Source organism: Polistes dominula, unplaced genomic scaffold (genome assembly GCF_049000335.1).
Source record: "Polistes dominula isolate Pdom_NZ unplaced genomic scaffold, Pdom_raw_medaka contig_11, whole genome shotgun sequence".
In the NCBI taxonomy this organism is placed as follows: domain Eukaryota; kingdom Metazoa; phylum Arthropoda; class Insecta; order Hymenoptera; family Vespidae; genus Polistes; species Polistes dominula.
Genome location: NW_028301154.1, coordinates 1,762,607 through 1,788,856, shown reverse-complemented (window position 1 = coordinate 1,788,856; position 26,250 = coordinate 1,762,607). Strand labels below are relative to the sequence as shown.

General features: G+C 20.9%; 1 protein-coding gene across 2 annotated transcripts in view; it reads left to right on the top strand.

The window, feature by feature from the left end:
* Positions 1–26,250, top strand: part of Mitf (transcription factor Mitf) — a 97,024-nt gene that overhangs the window by 55,456 nt on the left and 15,318 nt on the right. For both annotated transcript variants that reach the window (XM_015332639.2, XM_089178657.1), the window contains exons 4-5: positions 13,008–13,197; positions 19,296–19,371. In XM_015332639.2, the coding sequence (XP_015188125.2) occupies positions 13,008–13,197; positions 19,296–19,371 (266 nt within the window). The remainder of the gene's footprint in view (positions 1–13,007; positions 13,198–19,295; positions 19,372–26,250) is intronic.

The window sequence follows — 26,250 nt, the reverse complement described above, 5'->3', positions numbered from 1 at the left end:
ATTATTCGTAGTGATGATTAAATGATCATTAAAGATTAAACAGTAATATTATTATCACAAATGTATGTATGTATGATGGTCTCATGAGATAAATCAAAGCCATGAACAGCAATCCGTTGTATTTGTAGCAATGTATCCATCTTAAGGTCACGCTGATAGCCGCTATAATGTTCCTAATTTGCAGTGTTAACCTTGCTGATACCGGTGATCCCTGTGTGCCAGGAGCTTTGAAGGAGGTAAATGGTTTGAAGGTGGATCGGTGTAAAGGGGAGAGGGATTTACGGAAGAGACAGAGACAGAGACAGAGACAGAGACAGAGAGAGAGAGAGAGAGAGAGAGAGAGAGAGAGAGAGAGAAAGAGGGGGGCATAGGAAATGGTTTAGGAAGTGGGGTTTACGTTGGAAAAGTGGGTGGAGTTGGGAGGAGGTTAGGGGGAGGAGGTGGTGAACAAGAGGATGAGAATTGTACGTAATCATTACGTCTATACCTTACTTAACCGATCTCGTTTTTAGTTACGTAAAGTTTATGTTGAAAAGATAAAGGATACATGTGTGGACGTTTTTTATTTTTCTACGATATTTCTATTTTTTTTTTCTTGTTTCTTTTTTTTTTTTTTTTCTAATTCTGTCTATGTATTTCTTACAGGAAATGCATATTTTTTTCATTTTTTTTTTTTTTTCAATTACTATTGGTAATTGTATTACGTTTTAATGAAGGAAGTTATACTTTTTGAACGTATGGTAATTGAATTATGTTATGAGAAAATTTTGATAATTTGTTTATAATTTATCAACATTACAATTATATAATGTATATTAAATATATATTTATATTATATATATTAATATAATAATTAAAATTATTAATAATTATATATATATATATTATATATTTTATAATACAAAATTAAAAATATATAATTAAAATATATTATATATTTTTATATACTAAATATATAAATATATATTGAAATATATTTAATGTAAAATATAATTTAAAATATATTTCAATAATTTTAAAATAAAAACTATATTTTTATCATATATTGAATAATTTAAATTATTTATAAAAAATTTTATAAATATATTTTAAATTATATTTTAAATTAATTTGAAATATAAGTTAAAATATAAATTATATTTATCTAATTTATAAATATTTAAATACATGTATATTTAATATATTTTATTATTAAATATTAATATATTAAAAACTTATAATAAATTATTATATTAAATATAAAATATTTAATAACTACAATCTATTGAATATATTAAATATTAAAATATGTGATATATGTGTTTCTGTGTGTTAGAATAAAAATATATTTTTCTATGGAATATTTTTCTATGTTGAGATTTGTAACATTCTCAAATAAAAATTATTTCAAATAATTATTATTTATTATTGTTACGTACGAATAATATGCTAGTGAAGTGTATGAGTGAATGAGAAAGATGTGCATGAATACATGTATGTATATGTATAAAGAACATGTGAGTATCTTTTACTTAACGTGTAAGTATCGAGTTACAACTTGATTAACGTAACAACGATCACTCGTGCGTTGGCGGCCAATGATGATGATGATTCGTTTAACATAAGAAATATACTTTTTTTTTTTCTTTTTACAAGTTCAAGCTCAAGATCGTGATTATTTTCTTGAACACGATTCTAATTAAATTTTCTACTCAGTTTTGATTTTATTTTATTTTGTTTGATTTTTTTGTAATTTTATTAATAATCTTTGAATTATTTACCTTTTTTTTTTTTTACTACGATCATAAATTTCATTAAACATAAATTTAAAAAATATATTATAGGAAAATGTAAATTAGATTTTAATTTGGTATACAAATTTTCCTAAATAATTTAAATATTAATTTAAAAAGAAAAAAAAAATATATATATATATATATATAATAAAAATTAAATTATTAAATAATTGATAATTAATTTGAATATAATTTTGTAAATTACAAATTTCTGGAAAATAAAAAGAACACGATTCTTGAACACGATTCTAATTAAATTTTCTACTCAGTTTTGGTTTTATTTTATTTTGTTTGATTTTTTTTGTAATTTTATTAATAATCTTTGAATTATTTACCTTTTTTTGTTTTTACTACGATCATAAATTTCATTAAACACAAATTTAAAAAATATATTATAGGAAAAAGTAAATTAGATTTTAATTTGGTATACAAATTTTCCTAATAATTTAAATATTAATTTAAAAAAAAAAAAAAAAAAAATAATATATATATATATATATATATATATATATATATATATATAATAAAAATTAAATTATTAAATAATTGATAATTAATTTGAATATAATTTTGTAAACTACAAATTTCTGGAAAATAAAAAGAAAATAAAAATATATTATGTAATATTTAATTTATTAGATTTGGTATTAAAAAAAAAAAAAACATTAATAATAAAAAATAAGTATTAAAAAAGAAGAAATAATAGAGTTAGTTATTTTGAATTTACAATGAGAATAAATAACATTCGAATGTTATATAATTAGTAAGATCTTTTTGATTGGAAGTATTATTATACGTTTCTCGTTATCGATCATTATAATTAATGAAGCAGGATTATGCATAATTAATGAGCGTCTGCTTTACCTCCTGTACTTTATGTGTTTCCCCATGAGTAACAACAAGAGCTACACCGGTATCGTCGATCTTCAAATATGATTACCTAAGTCTTGTGTGAAATATTAACTAATTCGTAGTATTCTGTTCATCGAAGGGAACTTAGGTGGTAGGCGTTAACTAAAGAACACCCTTTCCTAAAGATAATATTATCGTATCATGCACCCTATTATATATCATAAACAAACCCTTATATACATACATGCATCCACACACCCATATATACTAAACTATATATTATGCAATTCTAATATAATTATATGTATGTATTGTATGTATGTATGTATGTATTGTTTGTAATTAATAATATATTTTTCTAATTATTATAATTAAAGGCATGGATATATATTTATATATACCTTCATTAGGTATATAAATATATATATATATATATATATATATATATATATATATATATATATATATATATCTAGATTACTATTACTATTACTAAATATAAATATATATCTATATACCTGTATTATATATTATAATTAATTTATGTATATATTTATATTATTAAAAAATTAATAATATTAAAATAATATAAAATAATATAAAATTAATTATTTTAAAAAATTTTATATATATATATATATATATATATATATATTAAATTATAATATACAAATATATAAATTATATATTATAAGTAATTTATATACATATTTATATTATTAAAAAATTATTATATATATTATATATTATATTATATATTAAATTTATATATTAAAAAATTAATAATTATTAAGATATATATAATTTATATATTAAATTATAATATATAAATATATAAATTTATAAAAAAAATTGTTAGAGAGATTGCATTACACATATGCACAATGTACTTTTAACTTCATTTTAATATTTGTGTCGATAATAAATATAAAAATATATATACATATATAAATTTAAATAACCTAAGCACGTGTGACTCGTGTCATTTGTACGATTACCTTTAATTAGTGACTAACCTCGAAACAAACTATTACATACATACATACATACATACATACACATAAATCGTATTAAAAACTATACAAGGATAAACATTTATTGAAATTATTGTGTTAAATAAAAGAAAAATAAAAAACAAACTAAAAATGATTGAAATAATTAGAAACAATTGGTGTTTTTAAATTCATTTGAAAAATTGCATATCGAATTATGGTGAAATCATTTCTATGTTATCGCCTCATGGTTTTATATGATATATCTCTAACTTGTGTTATCATCAGACTCATTGCTACACATATATGTGTATCTCTGTGTGTAAGTATGTGAGTATGTCATATAAAACGAACAAAAAAACAACGTACAAACGTAATGCATATTATAGCAGCAGCAGCAGCATCCCCTATCCAAGTACACGTGTTTCCGTCTCTGATGACGCACGTCGTTATGCTTCTTAATAGGCTCATATTATGAATTATGATATACATACATATACAAATATATATATATATATATATACATATATACATATATGCAACGCATGATACACACGTTGACGAGAATATAACGAAAATTCTCGTTTTCGTTGCTAAATTACTTCTTCTTCGTTATATTATATTTTTTCTTGTTTTTTTTTTCTTTCAAATTTTATATAAATATATTCTATATAATAATTATATATTTAATTATATATAATTTATATATATATATATATATATATATATATATATATATATATATATATATATATAATAAATAAATTTTTGTATAATATTATACAATCTATTTAATTATTACATATTATATGGTTTATTTTATTTGATTTGTTTTATTTATTTTTATTTTATTATATATTATATTATATATTATATTATATATTATATATGTGTTTAATTTTCTTTATTTTATGTTAATATATTTTATTATATATTATATAATTCTTTTTATACACGTCACTTGCATCGATATTATTCGTAATGAAATGTTTTATTATATATATATATAAATTTTAATTTTTAATTTTTATTTTGTTGTTACCTTTTTTTCTTATTTCTGTAAAAATATTCTATAAGAAAACTTTCTTTTATTTCTATAAACATTTCTTTATAATTAACTCTTTAACGAAAGTTTAATTATAAATAATACAAATTTGTCATATTATATGTACATATATACCAAATAAAATATTCTAAACAAATGATCATTTACATCACTGTATCTAGATAAGTATATTCTGTAGTAGATAAAACTAATTATCTACTGATTTCTTTGACATCAAAAGGATTACAAATTCTTTTTCTCGTATAATAACCACCCTCTATCACCCACACGTATTTTATTCCATTCGAAAAGAATAAAAAAAAAAAAAAAAAAAACAGAAGAAAAAATATAAATGACAAAACCATCCTGTATTTTCCCTCTTACTCTCTTTCTCTCTCTCTCTCTCTTTCTCTCTTTCTCTCTCTAGAGAGAGAAAGAGTTCATTAAAATATATCGTTTTTATAAATCCATGTTATAATTCTCATGTTATTATCAAACACCACAAGGGTATTATTCTTTCCAATACTGAATATTACAAAACGCGTAACTGTATTTATATGCATGTCTGTCTGTCTATGTATGTATGTATGTATGTATGTGTATTTGTTTATATAAATGTATAAAGAATATCCCGTCTAGTAAAAAAAAGAAGAAGAAGAAAAAAAAATGGATTTGTCTTTTGGTCCCTTTGACATTAAAAAGATTATTATAGTACTTCATTGGTATTGTCGGATATGGTTTATCAGCTTCTAGTGAACGTAGGTATATTACATTGATATGTGTATATGTGTGTACGTATATGCATGTATATAGCTATCATGATCATAAAAGGGGAACATCACTTGCTTTGTAATTTTTTGTAATACTTTTCACTAACATACATGAAAATATCATTTTGTGTTATTCATTGTCATAACATAATGTAAAACATTATTATTTCATAATCATACTTTTAGTATGTATATCGTAAAGTGTTGTGTGTGTGTGTGTGTGTGTTGGTGAGTATTTAATACATTTAACCAAAAACAGGATGTACTTGAGATACGTTAATAATTATCTTTTCTAATCATATTATAATAATTATAATATATAAAGATTATTATATATATATATATATGTAACATTAAATTGTGTGTGTGCAAATATTTGTAATACAATTGTTCACATAGTATTTCAATTTATTATAAGTATAGTATTGTATAATATTATATAAATATTTAATTTATTTGGTATTAATAGTGTTGTATTAATAATGTAATGGTATTAATAGTAATAGTATGATAAATGTTAGAAATTTATTATTTTGTAATGTAATATTATTATTATATTATAATAATATTAATTTTACAATATCATTATATTTATAATATAAATTATAATAAATAATATATAATTTTAATATTAATTTTATATTTAATTATTTTATATATATATATATATATATATATATATATATATATATATATATATATATATATATATATATTTTTTATAATATTATATTATAAAATTAATATTATAATAATATAAATATTTATCATAAATATTTATTTATTTGGCATCAATGGTATGATAAATAATATAAATTTACTATTTTGTAATATAATATTATTATTATATACTATATATATATATATATATTTTTATAATATCATATTATAAAATGATTATTATAATACTATAATATATTTATTATAAATATTATTTATATTAGGTATTAATAGTAATAATATTATTAAATAATAATAATATAATAATAATTATAAGCTAATATTATTCAAAATGAACTTTCACGAGAATATACACATTACTATATTATTTGAATGAAAAATCACATGTGTACGTTGACTTATTGAATGAGTGTGTGTGAGAGAGAGAGAGAGTATGGTATAAAGTAGTTAGTATTGGTATTGAGTATTGGTAGTAGTAAGTTGGAAAGTAAAACAAGGGATAGGTGAAGAGAATGGGAATTGGAAATCGTATCGACGGTTTATGGTTCCAACGTTATTCAGGAAATCGAAGCTGGGAAAATTCATGGGCCGTTTGAAAAGCTACCCCCCCCACCCCCGTTTTCTCTCCTCATCCCTTCTATTCTACCACTACCATTACCTACTACTACCACCCATGAAGCACCAAAGGTAGAATACTTTATTATTGTCCGGCAATGTCGACTCAGACATTTGTTTCAAATCGATCTACCTGCTAGATTGCGGATAATTGATTGGATTTATGTACAGCACTGGGTTGTCCACCCAGTCATTGCTTGTTTTTTTTTTTTATTTTTATTTTTATTTCTACCCTCAAGTGATCTCTCCCTCTCTCTCTCTCTCTCTTTCTCTTTCTATTTCTGTCTCGTACGCGTTGATTTTGTTAATCCTATTTTTTTTGTAGTTTTATTTTTATTTTTAGTTTTACCTTTATGTCACACTTTGATTTCTTTCAATTCTTTTGGACTTCACCTTTTTATTCTTTCCCTCTCTTTTTCTTTTTTTATTTTTTTTGATTCTTTATCTTTCTCTATTTATATTTATTATTTATTATTATTTATTTATTTGTTGATGTTGTTGTTGATGATGTTCATACGAAACAACGTTGAATACTTGCTACATGCGTTTCATTTTTACTTGTTTCTATTTTTTTTATTTTTTATTTTTTATTGTTATTGAATATTACTCATTTCATCATTATCTTTATCATAGTAATTTTCTTATTTTTATTTTTATTTTTATTTGGTTTTTTTAATTTGCATTTTTCTATCACTCGTATTATACTCGTTTGATTTCTTTTCATTTTTTTTTTTGGGTCTTTCTGTTTTTATTCTTTTTTCTTTTTTTTTATTCTCATTTATTTATTTATTATTGTTGTTGTTCATAGAAAATAATGTTGAATACTCGTTAAATACATTTTATATGATGTTCATACGAAATAATGTTGAAAAACTTGTTACATGCATTTCATTTCTATTTTTTATTTTTTATTTTTTATTGTTATTGAATATTACTCATTTCATCATTATCTTTATCATAGTAATTTTCTTATTTTTATTTTTATTTTTATTTGGTTTTTTTAATTTGCATTTTTCTATCACTCGTATTATACTCGTTTGATTTCTTTTCATTTTTTTTTTTTGGGTCTTTCTGTTTTTATTCTTTTTTTTATTCTCATTTATTTATTTATTATTGTTGTTGTTCATAGAAAATAATGTTGCATACTTGTTACATACATTTTATATTTATTTGCTTCCATTTTTTATTTTTTATTTTGTTATTAAATATTACTCACATCTATCATTATCTTCGTCATAGTGATTCATCGTTTACGTATTGAACGTTTTTTTTTATAATATTTGCATGATAATTAATTTGATCTAATGATAATGTTGATTTATGTTAACTTTAGTTTTTTTTTTCTTAGTAATATTTTCATTATTAGTAATTCTTTTAACAATATCTGAATGATATTTTGTAAGAATTTAATAGAAGTATTTGATTGTTGTATTTTTATTATTTTTTTTTTTTTATACAAAATAAATCAAGTGGGATAATAGACTGTATAATCGATTTTTTAATTGATGAATTGTTATTTGATTTTTATTTTTATTTTTATTGACATACTTAGTCATCACGATCATTATCATCATTATCACGATCGTTACGTATCTTATGGAATATAATTTGCATGGAAAATTAATTGATTTTCAATGGTAATGTTGAATCATGTTAGTTAATCGATTGATTTCTTTTTATTTATTTATTTTTTTTTTCTTTTTTGATACAATTAAAAAATAATCAAACAAATTTTCATACAAGTATTAAAACAAATTTGAGATCATAAAAAAAATCAAATTTAAATTGAAATTAATTGAAATTAAATATCTTTGAAAAAATATTACAAATTAATTTCTTTTTTAAATGCTTGAGTAAATTTGTCAAATAATTCAACATAGTTAATTTATATTATACATGTTTTTTTAAATTAAAAAATTTACCTAAATAATGCAAAATAAATGTTAAAGTGAACAGATTTATTTATATAAATATCAAATTTTTCTCAATTATATTTTGAATATAATAAGACACAATGGGAAGGAAGATCTGATTTTCTTCTTCAAGATTTTTCATTTATTCCTACCAAGCTTTTCCATTCGAGTACAAAAACCTTGGTTCCCCTTCTTAAGCAAGCAAAATACATGCTTTTATCATAATGGTATCAAGAAAACTACGAGGATCTTGTAATCTCGTGTATATGTGTGTGTATGTATATATATATATAACACACAGACAGACACATGTACATCGTCACAAACTTCAGTCAACTCTTTACCTTTTTTATTTTCAGCTGTTAGGTTTAAAGGAAAGATTTTATTTTTATCTATCATTCAACATGCTTGTTCGTTTTAAAATAATAACTCGTGTGTATGTATATGTGTATATATTTTTTTATTAATTAAACGACGAATAACTTTGTATTATATTTATTAATAATTATTACTTATTACTTAAAAAAAAAAAAAAATAGTTTATTTATTTATTTATTTTTGTTAAAAACTTCATTATAAAAGAATTATGTACGAGATATTTCTATTCAAACTAACTAAACCTTATTTCTGTTTCCTTTCAAACGGAAATGTTCCATTTGGAATTAATGTAATAGGAGGAGAAGGAGGAGGAGAAGGAGGAGGAGGAGTGAAGAAAAAAAAAAGTCAAACCGGTTATTTATATTTGCTACAATTATCGAACGTAAACAATGTTAAATGATCAGTCTTATAAGTTCATTAACGTATCAATGAAATGAAAAACATTTCAAGAATTTAGTATTAACATTATATATATATATATTTTCTTATGTAATAAATAATCTATATATATATATATATATATATATATATGATATAATATTGCATTAGACCATTAAAAAACGATTGTTATAATTATGACGATTATATAAATATACATTGACATTTTTCATAATAACATATTAAGGTATACTTGAACGAAACATAATTCAGTTAATTATTATAAATATTTCACATTCGTATTAATTTTAATTTTGCATATAAAATAAAATTATATGTTAATAATAATATTCCATTGTAATTGTGGTATTATTTTGTGTTGTTGTTGTAATCAAATAAGTTGTTGTAAATAAATATATGTATTAATTTATATATATAATAATTATATAATTATATTAATATAATATTAAATTATATATTATATTTTATATAATATTAATTATATTATAAAATTATTAATAATTTTGTATTAATTTATATAAAATATAATTTCATTAATTTAATTAATAGATTATATAATTATTTATTTTTATATAATATATTAATTTAATTAATTTAATTATTATATTATATTTTATATAAAATAATTATACATAAATTATATAATTAATATATAAAAATATTTAATTAATTTAATTAATATAATTATATTAATATGATATTATATTATATTATATTATTAAATTATTAATAATTTTGTATTAATTTATATAAAATATAATTCTATTAATTTAATTAATATATTATATAATTATTTATTTTTATATAATATATTAATTAAATTAATTTTATTATTATATTATATTTTATATAAAATAATTATACATAAATTATATAATTAATATATAAAAATATTTAATTATAATTTTATTAATATAATTAATATTACGTATATATATATATATATATATATATATAAAATAAAAAATATAATGTAATAAAATATAATAAAATAAAAAAATAATGTAAGTCATTTTGAGTAAATATGAAAAAACCATAAATTCACGTTGATCTTTAACAACTCTCGTCATAAAGATTTGTAAAATTGATTTTAAACGTTACTAATACATAAGTTTATCTATCTCTTGTGTGTTATACAATTCTTGTTAGAGAACATATTAGGTTTAAAGATAGAAAGAGAGAGAAAGAGAGAGAGAGAGAGAGAGAGAGAGAGAGAGAGAAGGAATACTTGTGTATACAGCTTTTGCTTACGTTCGTTTGGTTCAACATCAAAGAGTTATACTCGTACTAACTCAATTCATTTCACGTAGTATAGTATAATAACATCATCAGTCGGCATCATCGAAATGTGTTTGTGTATTTTGCCGACAGGCCTTGGTTATTATTGTTTACGTAATGTTTGCATAACGGTATGACATATATTTGTATAAATATATATGTATATAGAGAGAGACGTATATTCATTCATATAAATATTGTAAATATATAATATATATGTGGTTTTTTTTTTATTTTTTTTTTTTAGTACAATTTCATCATATGTATATATACATAGACATATATATTGTATTATTTGATAATTTGTATAATAAATTAATTAAATTGTATTTTATAATTAAGTTTTATTTTAAATAATATTAATCTGTAACCTTGTTGTTATGTTACTCAATGGAATTTTTTTTTAATATTATATTTCGTTATAGAAAATAATATTTTATATAATAAATTATTTAAAGAGAGAGAGAGAGAGAGAGAGAGAGAGAGATATTATAATTAGGTTTTATATTAAGTAAAATTAATATTTAACTTGATTTTAGGTTAATCAATAATTTTGCATTATTAAATTTGGTTATAAAAATTAGGTTTTAAAAAGTAATATTTTATATAATAAATTATTTAAAGAGAGAGATATCAATTAGGTTTTATATTAAGTAATATTAATATTTAACTTGATTTTAGGTTAATCAATAATTTTGCATTATTAAATTTGGTTATAAAAATTAGGTTTTAAAAAATAATATTTTATATAATAAATTATTTAAAGAGAGAGATATCAATTAGGTTTTATATTAAATAATATTTATATTTAACTTGATTTTAGGTTAATCAATAATTTTGCATTATTAAAGTTGGTTATAGAAAATAATATACCTTATATAATAAATTAATTAAAGATATTTTAATTAAGTTTTATATTAAGTAATATTAATATGTAACTTGATTTAAAATTAATCAATAATTTTGTATTATTAAATTTGTTTATAGAAAATAATATTTTATATAATAAATTCATTAAAGAGAGAGATATATATATATATATTAATTAGTTTTTACATTAAGTAATATTAATATGTATCTTGATTTAAAATTAATCAATAATTTTGTATTAATAAATTTGGTTATAGAAATGAGGTTTTAAAAAAATAATATTTTATGTATATAATAAATTATATTTAAAGAGATATTAATTAAGCTTTATATTAAATAATATTAATCCTGTAACTTGTTGTTATATTAATCAATATAATTTAGTATTATTAAATTTGCTTATAGAAATATTCATTAATATCTATATACATATGTGATAATTAAGCTTAAGTTTATTTGTCTGTTTAATATTTTTATGATTAATTATCAAATTCATTTTATTATATTTTAATATTTATTAATATTTATATATATTTATTTATTTATGGAGAGAATGAGAGTTTTGGTTGTTGTTGTTATTATTATAAATCGAATATCAAAGTTTTCGTATTAGTTAATACCATACTTATCAATAATGTTGGTATATATATATATATATGTATACATATATAAATATATATATGTGTGTAGGTAGTATAAATATACATATAAAACATTTTTAGTACGCGGACCCGAACGGTAAATTACTTTATAATTACGGTGCAATTAAGTGTCGGCATTTAACGTTCCACCGCGCCGGTAATTAAGCCGTCGAAAAATAAATGAAATAAATGATCGCTTAATGGTGGGTGCTACATTTTTCTAGAACAGTTAGGAAATATTGTGTGTCGTTTAACCTCTTTTCCCCATTTTACCTATTTCTTTCTACTATTTTTATTTATTTTTATTTATTTATTTTTATTTATTCATTCATTCATTCATTCATTCATTCATTCGTTCGTTCGTTCACATTCGTTTATTATTCATACATATTATCATTTATTTTTAATCGAAATACTTTTATAAGAATCATTCACACATTTTTATTTTATTTTTTATAGAAAATATTATTACTTTTTTATTTCTTGTATAAAATTTTTTTTTTCAACGTAAAATTATGATTTCATATATTATTATATTTATTAAATATATATCCAATATATATATATATTAATTTTTCGTATTATTCATTTGTAATTTTTATTTATTTATTAATTCAATTATTAAATAAAAATATAGGTGATTGTAATAAATAATTTTTGAAAAAGTTTTAATTAACTTTTTGAAATTCATAAAAGTATAGAATAAATAAATGAATAGAAATGAATCGAATATAAATAAAAAAAAATTTGTCCAATGAATTTATTTGTATTATATATTTTTCTGTTAATTAATTATAGGCGGAAGATCTCCTGGACGATATCCTGTCGTTCGAGGCTGGATCCTTGGGCGATGGATTAAAGGATAATCATGGTGGTAGTCTTACAAATTTACCGGATCTTCAAATTAAACCGGAACCACTTTTGTTAACCGAAGCTGAGATCCATGCATTGGCAAAGGATAGACAGAAAAAGGATAATCATAATATGAGTAAGTTATTTTTTTTTTTTTTAATTCACGATCAATCTATATTCTTTTTATTATTATTATTATTATTATTTTTTTTTTTCTAATACAAAATCATTCGTTATATCGTTTTTTTTTATTACAACAAAAAACCTGGGCTGTGGTTGTGAACGATTTGATAATATTTTGAAAACATTTGTTCTCAGATAGTAATCAATTTAAAAACCTTTAAAATTATACGATTACGTTATGTATTATTATGGTTCTACATTTTCTGTAGAAAAGCAATAAGCAATAAAATAGTAGAAAATATAAGTTGAAACGTGAAACGTGTACGTTGCTAAAATCACCACCCACCCACCCACCCCATTTGGTATTACACACTTATACTTAAAACTGAGTTAACTTTTCTATGTACACGTTGATATTATAGTTAGTAGAAATGGATCCTTCTTACCAACGATCCTACGTGCTTAATACGCAACCTTATATGTATATATATGTATTGAAATAATTTATGCACTGAGAACACGTCACGCTGTTATTAACTTAATCACCCTGTAGTACCTCGTCAAACGGAATACACGAATTACCGTTCGTTCATTCCTATATCTCTCATAGAAACTTCATATGTTTCTATGTATGTGTGCATACATGTGTGTATGTATAATGTTTGTATATGCACACGAACGTTGTGCACGCAGATTAGTCAAAATCAAAATTATTTTATCTCTAAATCTTCTAAACTTATTTTTTTTTTTTTTTGAGTAGGTATACCTATTATACTTCCTTTTTTTTTCTTTCTTGGTCAAATATAAATTTTATAATTTAATATAATATTTTTTATTCTTATTGTTAATACAGTTTTATTATTTTTTTTAATATATCATAGAATATTTATATGTTGAATTTTTATAATTGAAAATTTCCAATTTATTTTTATTTATTTTATAAGTTAATTAGTTTGTTATAAAAAGTTTTTATTATATAATTTAAAAATTATATATTTCATATTAATATATAATTAGATTAATATGTTAAATATATAATTATATATTATTAATATAATAATAATATATAAAATATAATATAACGTGTAATATATAATTATAATATTAATTTATATTATTAATTAATTAATAAATAATATAAATATATATTAAAGTAGAAAAAGAACAACTATAGTAAATATGCGAATAAAAATTATTACAATCTTAAAAATAAAGATAAAAAATAAAATCAAATAAACGACCCTACCCTAAACTACTCAACCCTTAATACATACTTATCTCACTTACATATATACATATATACATACATATACACACTTATGTATCATCAAAGAAAATAGGATTGAATCTTATCGGGTGGAAACGTAAGCAAGAATTTGTTTTTTTTCTTATATGTAACCTGAGTTTCTATATATATATATATAATATAAACGTGACCCGATTTTAAAACCTACAATACTACGTTTGATTTTTTTTTCCTTTCTCTTTCTTTCTCTCTCTTACATATACACACACACACATATATATATATACATTCCACTTACACTATACTCACATTACAATATATACGTGTACACATTTTATCTTCGAAAGAGTCCCGTTACGAATACCTTCGGGCACTTTGTTTGCAATACTTTTCGTTCAGAAAAAAAAAAAATAAAAAAAAAAAAAAATAAAAATCGGAACAAGAACTAGAAATAAAAAAAAAAATAAAACAACAATAAGAAGAATAAGGGTAGGAGTTTTGTAGTTTTGTAGTTTTGCGTTATACGTCGTCATAATTTTTTCATTACCATTATTTCCCCCTTTACCTTTACCTTTCACCCTTTATTTCTTTCTTTCTTTCTTTCTTTCTTTCTCTCTCTCTTGTTCTCTCACTTTTTATCCACCACCACAACCATCCACCATCAACCATCCACCCTTTAGCGTTAGAAACAGCGTAAAATGGAAACAAAGAACGGGCACACGATAAAGAGGTAATTACGTTTTGAAAACGATGGAAAATACGAGTATATACGTTCGTAGCAATAAACTCCTTTCAAAGACGATTTTATTTTTCATCCCCCTATTCTTTATTTCTTCTCTTTTTTTTCTCTCTCTCTCTCTCTCTCTCTCCTCCCTCTCCCCTCCCCCTACACCTACACCTACACCTTCACCTCCACCACCTCCTCCTCCTACTTTTTCTCTTCCTTCCATTTCTTATGCTTTCTGTTCTGTTTTTTTTTTTTTTACGAGTTAAGTGTATTTAAGTATTTTTTTTTTTTTTTTTTTTTTTTTTTTTAATGATTATATCATTCAATTATTTTTCACATATTTTTATTTATATATTTATATATGTTATTTTATTTTTATATACGATTTTGAGAAATAATATTTTGAATACGTTGTAATATTAAATTTACAATTTTTTTTTTTTTTTTAATGAGTTAAGTATTATTTTATGTTTTTTATTTTGTTTTTTTCTTTTTCAAATTTTATTTTTATTATATTTTCTTTTCATACTACCCCTTTTTTATTTCTCCTCTCTTTTTTCATCCCCCCACCCCCCCTTAACCTCCACCACCTCCTCCACCACCTTTTAATCTTTTTTTTTTTCTTTTTAGGAGTTTAAGTGTATTTAAGTATATTTTTTTCTTTATGAATATATCATTGAATTATTTTTTTCTCGTATTTTTATTAAAATATATTTAACATTAATATAGTTCATAAATACGATGATTTAAATATAAGATAATATATATATATATATAAATAATATTGCAAATATAATAAAATAATAATATAATAATAATATAATATATATATTTGCAAATTTAACATTATATATGTGTCATCATTATAATTATTATTATTATTATATTCAATTGCTATATATTACGAATTAATTATTATAAAATATATATTATAAGATTATATAAGAAAAAGAGAATATTCAAAAAATATATAAATGAGTATATATAATAATAGTAACAATAATAATATATAATATAATAATCTGAAGGGTTAGAGAAGTGCTCCTATTTGTTTTTTTATATTACAAAATTATCTCTACCTATAGGTAATTATAATTATTATGTTTTTTTTAATTACTGTATATACTTATAAAAAAAGTTCCATTTAAGTATATATGTAAAAAAATAATAAATTATTAATATTAAAATAATATTAGGAATACCGAAAAGTAATCAAAATTTTTTTGATTTCATTTGCATTAAAATTCAGTTTTTATATAATTTATATTTTATTTAAAATATATTTAAAAATAATTTCTTTTTTATTAATCGTCAGATTAAAAAAAAACAAAAAAAATAATTAAAAATTCAAGCAATGGGGTTCGATTATATTCGTTTATTAATAATTGTTTACATCGACTACTTGTGTATGTGTGTGAGCGTGTGTGTGTGTGTGGGTGGATATCATGTAAAATGGAAACAAACGTGTACGTTAATAAGACTCAATCGTGAGATAATAATCGCCAATGAAAATTTCCTATTTGAAAATTCGATGAAATTCTAGTGTACAGAAAAGGGTGAAGGAAACGGGGTAAAAGGGATGGCGGTGGTAGATGGAAAACGATCGAAATAATCGGCTATGGTCAGCATTTTAATCTTTAAATCTTATTAACGTTTAAATATGGATTGCCGGAAGGTTAATTACCGTAATAAATATATTTCCAAATTGAAAAGGTGTATTGCGAAAATTTAACTAATTAATCGACACCCGTTTATTATATTTCCATTCATGCTTTAACGTCTACATCCTCCCTCTCTCTCCCTTCAACCTTCCCAACCCTTCGATCACTTTTATGCACGGACAATGTAATTAAAAGTTTATTGAACTATTGTTAAGTGTATTGTGTAAGTGTTTTCTTTTTTATTTTTTATTTTTTTTATTCTACTGGGTGTTTTTCTTTTCATTGTTATATATTTTTACAGAATTTTTGTCTATAACATTTTTTTATATTTTTTTTTGAGGGGGGAGGGAGGGTGTGCGTGTTAAAATATTGTATATGATATAATATATAATTTAATCTATATTAAAAAAAAATACTTAATATACGTATACTTAATATTTAATATAAATTTCAAAAAATTATATTTAATATTATATTTATTAAATATTTTATAATATTATATTTATATATATTTAAAATTATAAATATATATATATATATATATATATATATATATATATATATATAAATATATTATTATTTATATATAAATATAATAATATAAAATATTTAATATAAATATAATATTAAATAATACATTTATTAAATATATTATATATTTTTTATATAAGATACCTTTTGTATATGATAAAAATTAACATGTTAAGAAACAAATGTGTATGTGTAAAATATATTGCACTATGAATAATTAAATTTTTAGATGTTTTATTTAAAAAATTGTAGAATATTTGTTCGAGACACCGTGTATATATTTTTCATATCTTATCTTAAACGATATACCATAGTATTGTGTTTCTACTGTTCATTTGATAAGCGATACATTTTTGCTTTTTAAATGCACGAATGAATTGTGCATTTAAAAAGACACTAATAAAAAATAAATAAATATATTTTTGTTCTTGTTATTTTTTACAATTAATAAATCATTTAAACAATTCATTGAAAAAACAATAAGAAAATAAATTCACTCTAATTTAGTAACATTGTATGGTGTTTTAAGATGGAAGTTAAATCAACCTTTAGTATGTGATATACACATACAAATACCTGTTCGATATACCTGGCCGGAATAATCGATCGAAATCGAGGTCACGTGCCGATGGTTCGTCTCTTTGACGTTACCTTGAAAATTGTGCAATCCCATTTGCAATCCTTTCTAGAGGAACGTGTGCTATTATACAAATCCTCGTGATACATATTGCTAAAGGACAAATATAATAGAAAATAGAATAGAAAAAACAATCAATTGTTTTTACATTATTAATGTTTCATTTATTTGTTACTTCATTTTAATTTTAATTTTAATCAATTCTCATCTTGAACTCATTTCATATCTATTAATTGAAAATAATCATTGAACATTTATTTAATGTATTATTATTTAGTAATCTATGAAATGAATTATATATTATTTAGTAATCTATGAAATGAATTATATTATTTTGAATCTATGAAATGAATTATATTATTTTGAATCTATGAAATGAATTATATTATTTTGAATCTATGAAATGAATTATTATTTTAAATCTATAAAATGGATTATCATTTAGTAATCTATGAACAGAATTATTATTTTATATATACGAAATGATTTATATTAATTACTAATCTATGAAATGAAGTATATCATTTAGTTATCTATGAAATGAATTAGTATTTTTAATCTATGAAATGAATTATTATTTTAAATCTATAAAATGGATCATCATTTTGTGATCCATGAACAGAATTATTATTTTATATATACGAAATGATTTATATTAATTATTAATCTATGAAATGAAGTATATCATTTAGTTATCTATGAAATGAATTATTATTTTGAATCTATGAAATGCATTATCATTTAGAATGAATGAATATGAAATGAATTATTATTTTATATATATATATATATATGAAATTATTTATATTATTTATTAATCTATCAAATGAAGTATCATTTAATAATCTAGAAGCTGAATTATTATTTTGAATCTATGAAATGAATGATCATTTAGTAATCTATGAAGTGAATTATCATTTAAAATCAATGAACTAAATAATCATTTTAAATGAAACGAATAATCTCATTATATATATATATATATATATATATATATATATATATATATAAAAATATTCATTTAAAATATGAACATTTGTCAATATTATCTGTCAATTATATTCATCTTAAAGATACATTTCAATACAAACGGTGATGATAAATAATTTATCTGCGATATTAATCTATTTAGTGTAACCCGCGTGTAATAATAAAATCGACAAGAGAGAAAGCTTATACACACATATATATTATATATATATATATATATATAATAGTGAGATTAAAGTGTGAGCATGTTACGAAAGAATTAGTATCGTTTTATCTGACATGCAAACCCATGATTGATGTCTACAATTTCCGTTTTCAGTCGAACGACGAAGGCGTTTTAACATCAACGACAGGATCAAGGAGCTTGGCACCCTCCTACCAAAGACCAATGACCCGTAAGTATCATTTTTTCTTTTTTTTTATATATATAATTATTATCCTATAATAAATACCTTACAACACTCACACACGTACAAGTTATTTTTTTTTTTTTTTTTTTTTAATTTTTATTTAAATGAAGTTTTTCGTTTAACAGATTGGGGATAAAGTTTTTTCGTATTTTAATACAACAAAGTGCAATAAATTGCAACAAAGTGCAACAAAGTGTGTATTAGTATTTATATTAAAAGTTTAGGGGAGTTTTTCGAAAAAACCGATTGGGGAAAAAGTTTTTTCGTATTTTAATACAACCAAGTGCAACAAAATGCAACAAAATGCAACAAAGTGCAACAAAATGTAACAAAGTGTGTATTTTATTTAAATTCAAAATTTAATCTTTTCTGTATACTTATATATATATAATATATTATTGTTTTCTACATTATTATTATTATATTTTTTTTTTTTAATTATTCCATATACCATCTTGGTCATTTATTATATATTTCCTTTTTGATAATACTAAATATATTATTCAATATTATTTCATTTATGCAAATTTAATTTGCATTATTATTATATATTTTTTATTATTTTATATATATATATATATATATATATATATATATTCTTCTATTATATTTATATTAAATTTTTTTATTTTAGTAATTCTTTTTTAGAATCCTTGCATATTTAATATTTAAGATTACATTAACAATTATGAATATATTTCTTCCAAAATATTATTTCTATATATATATAATAAATATATTATTCGATTTGATATCATTTATATGCAAATTTAATTTGTTATATTATTATTATTATTATTATTATTATTATTATTATATATATATTTTTTATTTTTGTAATTTTTCTTTTAAAATCCTTGCTTATATAATATTTAAGATGATGTTAACAATTCTGCACATATATATATATATTTCTATAAAAAATGTAATAAATTATATATTTGGTTTTTTAATTTAATTTTTTGTTCTTTCTTTTTCTTTTCTTTTTGGGGAGGGGAGGGGAGGGGGGGAGGATATAAATTCTTTACCTTCCTTTTTATCTTTTCTTTTCACTGATCACCTTTTCATGGTTCTTCATGCGCTTCTTTCAACTGTACGCACAGAAGGTAGTAGTTCCCTTTTTTTCGCGAGTCCTCACGGGTCATTATTTCCTGTTCGTGACCTTTTACTGCGAGTTAGTCCAGGTCAGGTGCTCCAGACGAGAGGCTTTCACCGGAAGTTCATCCTTCTTTCTCTTTTCTTTTATTTTCTCTTTTTTCTTCTTCTTTTTTTCCTTTTTTTTTTTTACCTTTCCAGTACGAGTACGAATACGAGTACCTCGTGATACTCTTTCGCTTCTTCATTCTTTCTAGCTTGTTTCACTCTGATCCTTCTCTATTCTCTACTATCTCGTTTGTTTTTTTTTTTTTTTTTATTATTTTTTCTTTTCTTTATTTCTTTTCGTGTATATATATATATATATATATATATATATATATATATATATATATATATATATATATATATATTATACGAGAAGTAAAAGATGGAGAAAGAAAAATGAAAAAAAAAAAAGAAAGGAAAGAAAGAACGAAGGGATATACACATATTTCATGGTGATGGCAATTCTTTCTCAAATGGATGATAAAAAATGTAAAATGAAAAATGGGCTGACTTGACTGTGTTCTGTGTTCTGTGTACTGTGCACAAAACTATGAATTATATATATATATATTTTTTTTTTACAAAATATATATTATTTATTATATATTATTTAACATATTTGTTTTTCTTTTTCTTTATCTTTTCATATACTTAGATTTATGTATTATTAATTATAATTTAATTATGATTGATATGACAAGAATGCAAAAGTGTGATTATACACACACACACACACAGGATAGAATATATTTCAATTATTTTTTTTTGCAACTTAAATTTTTGTAATATTTTAATGGTATATTGATATGTTATTATTTATAGTTTAATTAATACGATAATGCAATTAATAAATGTAAAAGTTTGATTATATATATATAGGGTAATATTGATTGCAAGGAATAATTCATTAATTTAATTATTCTATTGAAAAAAAAAAATAATTATTCAAAAATATATAATAAATAAAATAAAAAACGTATTCAACTAATATAAAAAATAAAATATAAAAACTATAATTATTCGAACATATATAAATAAATGAAATAAAAAACCAATCTAACTAACATTAGATGAAAAAAAAAAGTATCGTTATACTACACTCTAAATTATAATTTAATTTTATTTAATTTATATTTTTCAATTCTAAAATAGAAAATTAATTTGTAAAAAATATATAAAAGATAAAATAAAAACGTATCTAACTAAAATAAAAAATAAAATAAAAATAGTATAGTTAACTAACTTAAAATTAATTTAATTTTATTTAATTTCTATTTTTCTTAATTATAAAATAAAAAAAAATAATTATTCTAATATATATATATTTAGTAATTAAAAAAAAAAAGATCCTATCTAAGTAGCATAAGATAAAAAAAATAAAAATAATACAAAATTATAGTACTTTAAATTAATTATATTTAATATAATTTAATTTATACACACTCTATATATAAATTAATTTTATTTAATTTATACACACTCTATATATCAATTAATTTTATTTAATTTATTTATTTTTTTTTTGATCATAAAATATTTCATTCATACATTTCATTTAATAAACGATTAAAAACGTCATACGTGATAATAAATCTCAATTTTTTTCTAAGTCTCCCAATAATTTAATATAAAATACATAATATATTAAATATTAAATATTAAAATTAAAAAGAAAATGGTGTCCATCCAATATGCACGAGTGACCTGTTTCAGACAGGAATTTAAGATTTTCTTATTTTTCTAGCAGCCCCGACGATCGACGTACTAACGAGCAACCATTGCATGCAATAGCCAACGTCTGCCAACTACCCTTTCATTTATCAATCCGACCTTCGACTCATCCATTTGTCATTGTCACGATCGGGATAACTTAAAAACTATTCCCCCTCTCCACCCACCCCACACTTCTTTTTTTATCCTTTTTAGTTTTATTAATTTTTTTTTTTTTTTTTACTTTCTTTTCTTCTTCTTCTTTTTTAATTTTTGTTCTGTTCGTCTGTTCCCTTTTTTTTTTTTTCGTTAGGGGTGTCTTTCTACTCACCCCCCCCCCCACCTGTGACTAATATTTTCATTCTTTTTTATATTACATCGCACAAACAACGTCATTTTTCAAAAAAGTTTCCTTTTCAAATTATTTATTTAAAATATTTTATATATCATTGGTTGGTAACCATAATTTTATTTTGAATAATAATTATTCATCATTTATTTGAATTACGAGGAAAGAATGATAATAAAATTGTTTAGGATTTTTTTTTTTTATATGTTTGATATGTTCATTTCATGTTTGTAATAATTAATTAATGATAATGTATGTGTGTGTATTTTTATTTTAATTTTTTAGTACACAGAAAAGGATTTATTTTTTGATTCAGATGTTCGAAATGATGATGATGCATGTGTGTGTGTCTTTTTTTTTTTTTTTGAATTTTTTTAGTATGTAGAACAGGATTTCTTTTTTTTCTTTTATGTTCAATATGTTCATTTTTCATTTTTGTAATAATTAAATGATTATAATGTCTGTGTGTTTGTGTGTGTGTGTGTGTGCTTGTTTTTTAATTTTTCAGTATTCAGAATATTTTATTTGGAAAATTTATTCTAAATATATTTGAGTATGTTTGAATTATGATCATGAACATGAGAAATGTTAATTATTCAAGTTTTCTTATTAATTTGAGATTCATTATACATATATATTTATGTATATTATAAATCTAAATATAAATATATATATGTATATAACACACGTATAAAAAGAAGCTTTTGAGCATGTAACAGCTGTCGTAACTTTTTACATGCTCGATTAAACGTAGCTTTCACGAGTTGTTCACTAAAAACGGCAATTAGATCGTCTCTCCTAACGAATCGTGAGCTATCATTTTTTTCCTATTTTGTTTTTTGTTCTTTTTTTTTTTTTTTTAATAAAAAAAAAAAAGAAAATGAAAAATCATAGCTTGATAATATTTACAAATGTGTATATTGATTGATATTAATAAATAAAAGAAGATTGAGAAATGATAAATAATAATTTTGAGTCCAATCAACTAAAATAATTATAATAATAATAATAATAATAATTGATAAAAAAAAGGATATGTAAAATGAAGTATGAATAATTGAATATACGAGTAAACTTATGAAATATTTTTATTCAAAATTAAATATAGTAAAGAATAAAGTAAAATTGAATGAACAAAATGGATAAATTGAGATGAAAGAATATTTAGAATTATTTTTCAATATTTTAAATGAGTTTTTTTTTTTTTTTGTTATATTGTGGACATCGTTTTGTGACCTCAGTTATGCTACCAAGTCGTGAAATGCAACTATGAATTATCAAGACAACCCGAAACTTCTTCTACTTCTAGTTCTACTTCTAGTTATCCTAAGAAACACATACTGAAAGATAGATAGATAGATAGGTAGATAGATAGAGAGAAGAAAACAATTATTATTATTATTAATATTATTATTATTATTATTATTATTATTATTATTGTGATTCATAAGAAAGGTTGAAGTGAAGCTTGCACACGACAACGAGCTTAACAAGACGATGACAAAGTTTCTGGCCAGTTTTAGTTATATTTTGTTACTCCCTTTTGTGTGTTAGTAAGAACGTCATATCTTTGCTAAACTAACCACGTTACTAATAATATTAATTCTAAACTATGTATATAGTTTATATAAGTTTATTACGTCATTGGTCAAAATGTTTCATATATCATTTGATGATTTATGTAAATAGAAAATTTACATTTAAAAATAATCTCTATAAATTGTCTATTGAAAAATAAGCTTAATCATATTTGAAAAAGAATTTTTTTTTAACATTTTTCTTTTATAAACAAATTCGTACAGATTTATCAAATTGTTTGATTATTACTTTTTTTTTTTTTTTTAATTTTATTTACAAAATTGATACTTCGTTTCATTGATAAATTTATTTAATCTATTACACGTAATTGTATTATTTTTATTATCTTTATTATTTTTCTATATTATATTCTATATAACATTAATTATTATATTTGATATTTATTATTATTTTTTCTTTTCATTTTTAAGTCTATCTGTTCAAACGTAATTTTATTATTTTAACAAGTAACAGTTTGTTATATAAACAATGTCGTGTTTTAAAGTTTTATGAAATCTTATTACGGTTGGAAATAAATTAATAGAAATAGTTTTGCATTGATAATAGAAAAATTTATAATTATTAAATTATAATTATTAAATTATAATTATTATTTATAATTATTATATTATTAAATTAACTATTGAAAGAGGGTTTCAAAAGCTTTCAATACCTATTCGTAAAATATTTTATTTCATTTCTGATTATCCTACTTCTGATTATATACCTGTTTAAAACATACTCGTCAATTTTAATGTCTTCTTTACATATCTACTTATCTTTTCAACTTTTTTCCTTGTTTTTTACTTTTTTTTGGTTATTCAATTTTCATATTGATGTCAGCAGTGACTTCGTTGAAACGTTAGCATCTTCTCGTTAATAAAACCACGGTCATGTTAGCGGTTTATTACTCGAAACTGCTAAGTGGCAAAGCGTGGAGATATCAGATGCAAGTAAATATTCTTCTTTTTTTCCCCTATTTTTCGGTAACCTTTGATCTAGTTTCTTAAGTTAGGTGTTTTACTCGAAAAAAAAAAAATAAAAAAATAAAAAGAACAAAAAAGAATACTCCTATTTTATTTCATTTAAATGTTGTACCTGCTAAAGTATATTTCAAATCAGAAATAATTCATTACAATTTTTATGTATATCAATTATAAAAATAAATTATAAAATTATTTATAAAGATTAATAAATAATTACTTTAATGAATTATGAAAGATTAATATAAATTATAAAAAATATGCTATAATTATAATTATAATTATATAATATTATAAAAATTATATTAATTATATTATATTATATAAATTATAAAATTATTACTATAATAATTAAAATTAATAATAATAATTATAATAATTATATATATAATTAATAATAATAGTAATTAATAACAATTAAAATTAATAATATTAATTATATTATAAATATAATTATAAATTTTGTTATTATTCCAAAACAATAACCCAAAATAATCGTTCAAAGGTTCAAACTAAATATATAATTTTCTATATATATATATAATTAAAATTAAATATATATAATTCTAAAAAAATTATTAACCAAAACTATTACAAAGTTCAAATATATATATATATATATTTTTCATGATTGTCCATCATACATGCACGTGTAAAAATTGTTATTCAAGTTTTAAGTTACAAACACGGTGTTTCTATTTTAAAAACAAAACAATACAAAAAACAAAAAATAAAAAAATTCATTTGATTTTTCAAATTCACGTTGAACCAAGATCGAACGGTATTATCGTTTACTTTCTTTTTTAGTTTTTTTTTTTTTTTAATGTTTTTTTTCTTCTTTTTTTTTTAGTCTTTTTCCTTCGAAGGATTTAGTATGAGAGACACATGCTATGTGTATATGTGAACGATCGACGTGATGATGAATGTCGACTCATAATAGGCTCTTCTCCTGTCGTTCTCATGGGAAAAGAGGGTTGGAAAAGGGATGCGGGGGTGAGGTGGGTGAGGAATTGGAGTAAAAGGGGTAGGCAGATTTTAGCAGACAAATCGATGAGAAGATGCTGTCGTAAATCAACGTCCTTTTCTTTTTTTTTTTTTTTT